Source organism: Oncorhynchus mykiss, chromosome 30 (assembly GCF_057628025.1).
Source record: "Oncorhynchus mykiss isolate SJ-2025 chromosome 30, ASM5762802v1, whole genome shotgun sequence".
Classification (NCBI taxonomy): domain Eukaryota; kingdom Metazoa; phylum Chordata; class Actinopteri; order Salmoniformes; family Salmonidae; genus Oncorhynchus; species Oncorhynchus mykiss.
In genome coordinates this window covers 2,750,001-2,757,833 of record NC_143051.1, presented here as the reverse complement: position 1 = coordinate 2,757,833, position 7,833 = coordinate 2,750,001, and the positions used below count along the sequence as shown (strand labels likewise).

At 51.6% G+C, this 7,833-nt stretch overlaps 1 protein-coding gene across 2 annotated transcripts in view; it reads right to left on the bottom strand.

The window, feature by feature from the left end:
- Positions 1-472: 472 nt before the first annotated feature.
- LOC110487823 (transmembrane protein 64) overlaps positions 473-7,833 on the bottom strand; it is a 35,347-nt gene continuing 27,986 nt past the window's right edge. Inside the window, exon 3 of one of the 2 annotated variants that reach the window (XM_021559739.3) lies at positions 473-2,331. In XM_021559739.3, the coding sequence (XP_021415414.3) occupies positions 2,143-2,331 (189 nt within the window). In that variant the 3' untranslated portion in view covers positions 473-2,142. The other variant, XM_021559740.3, reaches the window with a different exon arrangement.

Here is a 7,833-nt window from a genome sequence, read left to right as displayed (position 1 = left end):
AACTTGTTCTTAACTACCCTACCTGGTTAAATAAAGGTGAAATGAAAATAAAATACTAGGTAGGTTTTGCTGGGTTTCCCCAAACTCTGTCCTGCCCCCCCCGGTGCACGTTCAGCTTTTTGCCCTAGCACTACACAGCAGATTCAAATAAATCAACCAATCAACGGGCTCCCAAGTGGTGCAGCTCAGTGCTTGAAGTGTCACTCCAAACACCCTGGTTCGATTCCAGGCTGTATCACAACCGGCCGTCATTGTAATTAAGAAATTGTTCTTAATAACTGACTCGCCTCGTACAAAAAATTATAATAATTACAATAAATACATCTGCATGCTTAGATTATTTGAATCAGCTGTGAAGTGTTATGGCAAGAACCAAGAAGGTGGACCCTGGGGGCCCAGGACTGAGTTTGGGAAACGCTGGCCTAAAGTGAAAGAGAAGAACAAGGAAAAAATGAATTAAAAAAAAACTCAGTGTGCTGTACCATTTATTTATTTCATCATTATGAGTTCAACGCAATGGCCCCTGGTCCCACACTGTAGAAGAGAAGCCATTGGCCCCTGGTCCCACACTGTAGAAGAGAAGCCATTGGCCCCTGGTCCCACACTGTAGAAGAGAAGCCAATGGCCCCTGGTCCCACACTGTAGAAGAGAAGCCAATGGCCCCTGGTCCCACACTGTAGAAGAGAAGCCAATGGCCCCTGGTCCCACACTGTAGAAGAGAAGCCATTGGCCCCTGGTCCCACACTGTAGAAGAGAAGCCAATGGCCCCTGGTCACACACTGTAGAAGAGAAGCCATTGGCCCCTGGTCCCACACTGTAGAAGAGAAGCCAATGGCCCCTGGTCCCACACTGTAGAAGAGAAGCCATTGGCCCCTGGTCCCACACTGTAGAAGAGAAGCCAATGGCCCCTGGTCCCACACTGTAGAAGAGAAGCCAATGGCCCCTGGTCCCACACTGTAGAAGAGAAGCCATTGGCCCCTGGTCCCACACTGTAGAAGAGAAGCCAATGGCCCCTGGTCCCACACTGTAGAAGAGAAGCCAATGGCCCATGGTCCCACACTGTAGAAGAGAAGCCAATGGCACCCTGGTCCCACACTGTAGAAGAGAAGCCATTGGCCCCTGCTCCCACACTGTAGAAGAGAAGCCATTGGCCCCTGCTCCCACACTGTAGAAGAGAAGCCATTGGCCCCTGGTCCCACACTGTAGAAGAGAAGCCAATGGCCCCTGGTCCCACACTGTTGAAGAGAAGCCAATGGCCCCTGGTCCCACACTGTAGAAGAGAAGCCAATGGCCCCTGGTCCCACACTGTAGAAGAGAAGCCAATGGCCCCTGGTCCCACACTGTAGAAGAGAAGCCAATGGCCTCTGGTCCCACACTGTAGAAGAGAAGCCAATGGCCCCTGGTCCCACACTGTAGAAGAGAAGCCAATGGCCCCTGGTCCCACACTGTAGAAGAGAAGCCAATGGCCCCTGGTCCCACACTGTAGAAGAGAAGCCAATGGCCCCTGGTCCCACACTGTAGAAGAGAAGCCAATGGCCCCTGGTCCCACACTGTTGAAGAGAAGCCAATGGCCCCTGGTCCCACACTGTAGAAGAGAAGCCATTGGTCTCGGAGATCTGAATGGTGAGCTGTGTTGTATTGAGAACTCCGGTTAACTCTTCCAACACACCGACAGCATCATCTGGATATGTGTGTAACAAAGTTTAACATTCACCTTCTGCCCCCATTCCTGTCAAGCCGTCTACTCATACAGTTTGACACGTACCTTCGATAAATCCAACATCTGCACCACACAGAACGAACTGCAACTGCCTCTGCAACGCAACGCTGTACAACGCCGTTTCATTGGAAATGAATGTAATTCTGGTGTACCAAAATGCAATGGCGCTGTCGGTGTGTTGGAAGCGTAAGTCCGTGATGAGAACACCACTGTACCTGACTACTAAACACCTGGCACCCCTCAGCTGCACCTACAAGCCCTATAGATCCACACAATCAGCATCCCTATTTGGCAGGTCCTCCTCACTCCAGACTCGTCACCGTGGAAGGCACTCCTATCAGATATCACAAATGCTACACTGGCCAATCAGTGTTCAGTTCGATCCCAGTCGCTCGTGTCCAATCAGGGTTTTGAGACATTTATCAGACCACGTTGATGATCCCACCCCCGGCCGACGCCCTCTTGCTGCAGTACGTGAAGCCGCTGTGATTGGTGGAAGTGCCGTTCATGTGTGATGTCTTCAGCTCCATCTGACAGGCAGCGATGGCCGCATTCAGCTCCACCTGGGCCCGATGGACCACGTAGAACATCAGACCTATACTGATGATGATCTGAGAGAGAGGGAAACAGAACCGTGTTTTAGAACCACTGATGATGAGAGGAGGGAGAGAACCAGAGGACAAAACTATTTAGAACCATGTAATTACTGTAGAACATGAGGCCTATACTGATGATGATCTGAGAGAGGACGAGGCAAGCTACCTGTCAGAAGATCCTATACTGATGAGGATCTGAGAGAGGATGAGGCAAGCTACCTGTCAGAAGATCCCTACTGAGGATCTGAGAGAGGACGAGGCAAGCTACCTGTCAGAAGATCCTATACTGATGAGGATCTGAGAGAGGATGAGGCAAGCTAACTGTCAGAAGATCCCTACTGAGGATCTGAGAGAGGACGAGGCAAGCTACCTGTCAGAAGATCCTATACTGATGAGGATCTGAGAGAGGAGGAGGCAAGCTAACTGTCAGAAGATCCTATACTGATGAGGATCTGAGAGAGGAGGAGGCAAGCTAACTGTCAGAAGATCCTATACTGATGAGGATCTGAGAGAGGAGGAGGCAAGCTACCTGTCAGAAGATCCTATACTGATGATGATCAATGAAAGGTTTAATTTCTTCATCCATCCAACATGTTCTGTTTCTGCCACAGTAGCTGCCTATGGGTCTAGTTGCTGATGAACATGTTGTTCTTCATCGAATGTTCTATTGAAAAAAAAGGTACAAAAAAGGTGTCTGACCTGAAGAACCAAGAACTGGCTTTCTAAACAAACAAACAAAAAGGTATTTGGGGGCAGTGTTGACGGTTTTCAGGACACATATAAAGCCTGGTACTGGACTAAGAGGCACGTTCAATTGAGAATATCTAGTGAGTATACAGTACTTGAGTCCAGGACTAGGTTTAATCTGGGTCTGGGGTTTAATCTGCGTCGAGGCCACCGGCCCCTAGGGACAGACCCCTGGCTCAGCTGCAGACTGAAGGTGCTACACAATGTCTTCAGAAAGAATTCATCCCCCTTCGACTCATTCCACATTTTGTTGTGTTGCAGCCTGAATTCAAAATGGATGAAACAGTTTTCCCCCCCTTCATCCATCTACACACAATACACCATAATGAAAAAGTTTGACATTTTTGCAAACTTTATAGAAAATGAAATACAGAAATATCTCATTTACATAAGTATTCACACCCCTGAGTCAATACTTGGTAGAAGCACTTTTGGCAGTGATTGTAGCTGTAGAGTCAATCTGGGTCTCTCCAAGCCATCCACACCTGGAATGTGCAACATTTGCCCATTGTTCTAAAGGAATCTTCCAGCTCTGTCAAATTGGTTTACTGATCATCGCTAGACAACCATTTTCAGGTCTTACCAGTTTTGTCTTAAATCTGTTTAAAAAAATCTAAACTAGGCCACTCATTCACTGTCTTCTTGGTAAGCAATTCTAGTGTAGATTTGATCTTGTGTTTAAAGGTTATTTGTCCTGCTGAAAGGTGAATTCATCTCCCAGTGTCTGGTGGAAAGCAGACAACCAGGTTTTCTAGGACTTTGTCTGCGCTTAGCTCCACTCTTTCTTTTCTTATCCTGAAAAACTCCCCAGTCCTTAAATGATTAGAAGCATACTAATAACATGATGCAGCCACCACTATGCTTGAAAATATGGAGAGTGTTACTCAGAAATTAGTTGTATTGGATTTGCACCAAACACAACACTTGTATTAAAGGACAAAAAGTTAGTTGCAAACAGGATGTGTTGGAATATTCTGTAGGCTTCCTTTCTTTCCGGTCATTTAGGTTAGTATTGTGGAGTAACTACAATGTTGTTGATCCATCCTCAGTTTTCTCCTGTCACAGCCATTAAACTCTGTAACTGTTTTAAAGTCACCATTACCCTCATGGTGAAATCCCTGAGTGGTTTCCTTCCTCTCCAGCAACTGAGTTAGGAAGGACGCCTGTATCTTTGTAGTGACTGTATCAATACGATACACCATCCAAAGTGTAATTAATAACTTCACCATGCTCAAAGGGATATTCAATGTCTGTTTTTAATTTGTACCCATCTACCAATAGGTGCCCTTCTTTGTGGTTGAATTGGTGTTTGAAATTCACAGCTCGACCGAGGGACCTCACAGACAATTGTATGTCTGGGGTACAAAGAAGTAGTCATTCAAAAATCATGTTAAACACTATTATTGAGGCCTCCCGAGTGGCGTAGCGGTCTAAGGCACTGCAGTGCTAGAGGCGTCACTACAGCAGGGCCTCCCGAGTGGCGTAGCGGTCTAAGGCACTGCAGTGCTAGAGGCGTCACTACAGATCCGGGTTCGCAGCTGGCCGCGACCGGGAGACCCATGAGGCGACGCACAATTGGCCCAGGATCGTTCGGGTTAGGGTAGGGTTTGGCCGGCAGGGATGTCCTTGTCCCTTCTCACTTTAGTGACTCCCGTGGCGGGCCGGGAGCATGCACAGTGACACGGTCGCCATTTTTATGGTGTTTCCTCCGACACATTGGTGCGGCTGGCTTCCGGGTTAAGCGAGCAGTGTGTCAAGAAGCAGTGCGGCAGGGTTGTGTTTCGGAGGACGCATGGCTCTTGACCTTCACCTCTCCCGAGTCCGTAGGGGAGTTGCAGCGATGGGACAAGACTGTAACTACCAATTGGAAACCACGAAATTGGGGAGGAAAAGGAGCAAAAAAAACGACATTAAAAACACCATTATTGCACACAGAGTGAGTCCATGCAACTCATTATGCCATTTTTTAAAGCACATTTTTACTCCTGAAATTATTTAGACTAGCCATACATTAAAAAAATGTCTTGAGTCAATAAGTCTTCAACCCATTTCAGCTTAACATTTTTTATTAATTTGTAAAAATGTCTAAAAACATAATTCCATTTTGACATTATGGGGTCAAAGTCTGATTGGAATCCATTTTAAATTCAGGCTGTAGCACAACATGTGGAAAGAGTGAAGGGATGTGACACGTTCTGAAGGCGCTGTATGTTTTAGTCTGACGGCCTGCCGCTAACTCACCTGACGGCCTGCCGCTAACTCACCTGACGGCCTGCCGCTAACTCACCTGACGGCCGCTGTAACTCACCTGACGCCCCTGTAACTCACCTGACGGCCTGCCGCTAACTCACCTGACGGCCTGCCGCTAACTCACCTGACGGCCTGCCGCTAACTCACCTGACGGCCTGCCGCTAACTCACCTGACGGCCTGCCGCTAACTCACCTGACGGCCGCTGTAACTCACCTGACGCCCCTGTAACTCACCTGACGGCCTGCCGCTAACTCACCTGACGGCCTGCCGCTAACTCACCTGACGGCCGCTGTAACTCACCTGACGGCCTGCCGCTAACTCACCTGACGGCCTGCCGCTAACTCACCTGACGGCCGCTGTAACTCACCTGACGGCCTGCCGCTAACTCACCTGACGGCCTGCCGCTAACTCACCTGACGGCCTGCCGCTAACTCACCTGACGGCCTGCCGCTAACTCACCTGACGGCCTGCCGCTAACTCACCTGACGGCCTGCCGCTAACTCACCTGACGGCCTGCCGCTAACTCACCTGACGGCCTGCCGCTAACTCACCTGACGGCCTGCCGCTAACTCACCTGACGGCCGCTGTAACTCACCTGACGCCCGCTGTAACTCACCTGACGCCCCTGTAACTCACCTGACGGCCTGCCGCTAACTCACCTGACGGCCGCTGTAACTCACCTGACGCCCCTGTAACTCACCTGACGGCCTGCCGCTAACTCACCTGACGGCCTGCCGCTAACTCACCTGACGGCCTGCCGCTAACTCACCTGACGGCCTGCCGCTAACTCACCTGACGGCCGCTGTAACTCACCTGACGCCCCTGTAACTCACCTGACGCCCCTGTAACTCACCTGACGGCCTGCCGCTAACTCACCTGACGGCCTGCCGCTAACTCACCTGACGGCCTGCCGCTAACTCACCTGACGGCCTGCCGCTAACTCACCTGACGGCCTGCCGCTAACTCACCTGACGGCCTGCCGCTAACTCACCTGACGGCCTGCCGCTAACTCACCTGACGGCCGCTGTAACTCACCTGACGCCCCTGTAACTCACCTGACGGCCGCTGTAACTCACCTGACGCCCCTGTAACTCACCTGACGGCCTGCCGCTAACTCACCTGACGGCCGCTGTAACTCACCTGACGCCCCTGTAACTCACCTGACGGCCTGCCGCTAACTCACCTGACGGCCTGCCGCTAACTCACCTGACGGCCTGCCGCTAACTCACCTGACGGCCGCTGTAACTCACCTGACGGCCTGCCGCTAACTCACCTGACGGCCGCTGTAACTCACCTGACGCCCCTGTAACTCACCTGACGGCCTGCCGCTAACTCACCTGACGGCCTGCCGCTAACTCACCTGACGGCCTGCCGCTAACTCACCCGACGGCCTGCCGCTAACTCACCCGACGGCCTGCCGCTAACTCACCCGACGGCCTGCCGCTAACTCACCCGACGGCCGCTGTAACTCACCCGACGGCCGCTGTAACTCACCCGACGGCCTGCCGCTAACTCACCCGACGGCCTGCCGCTAACTCACCCGACGGCCTGCCGCTAACTCACCCGACGGCCTGCCGCTAACTCACCCGACGGCCTGCCGCTAACTCACCCGACGGCCTGCCGCTAACTCACCCGACGGCCTGCCGCTAACTCACCCGACGGCCTGCCGCTAACTCACCCGACGGCCTGCCGCTAACTCACCCGACGGCCTGCCGCTAACTCACCCGACGGCCTGCCGCTAACTCACCCGACGGCCTGCCGCTAACTCACCCGACGGCCTGCCGCTAACTCACCCGACGGCCTGCCGCTAACTCACCCGACGGCCTGCCGCTAACTCACCCGACGGCCTGCCGCTAACTCACCCGACGGCCTGCCGCTAACTCACCCGACGGCCTGCCGCTAACTCACCTGACGCCTCTGGGGGATTTGAAAAGCACTAAGTAGAAATCCCATTGTATTATTACTGATCATTATTTTTTACCTGTAGACAAAGTATCGAACTCTGTTCTGACTCACCTGTAGACAAGGTATCCTTTGACGCACCTGAGACAAGGTATCCTCTGACGCACCTGTAGACAAGGTATCCTCTGACGCACCTGTAGACTGAAGACAAGGTATCCTCTGATGCTCTGTTCTGACTCACCTGTAGACAAGGTATCCTCTGACTCACCTGTAGACTGTAGACAAGGTATCCTCTGACGCACCTGTAGACTGAAGACAAGGTATCCTCTGATGCTCTGTTCTGACTCACCTGTAGACTGAAGACAAGGTATCCTCTGACTCACCTGTAGACTGTAGACAAGGTATCCTCTGACGCACCTGTAGACTGAAGACAAGGTATCCTCTGACGCACCTGTAGACTGAAGACAAGGTATCCTCTGACGCACCTGTAGACTGAAGACAAGGTATCCTCTGACTCACCTGTAGACTGTAGACAAGGTATCCTCTGACGCACCTGTAGACTGAAGACAAGGTATCCTCTGACGCACCTGTAGACTGTAGACAAGGTATCCTCTGAC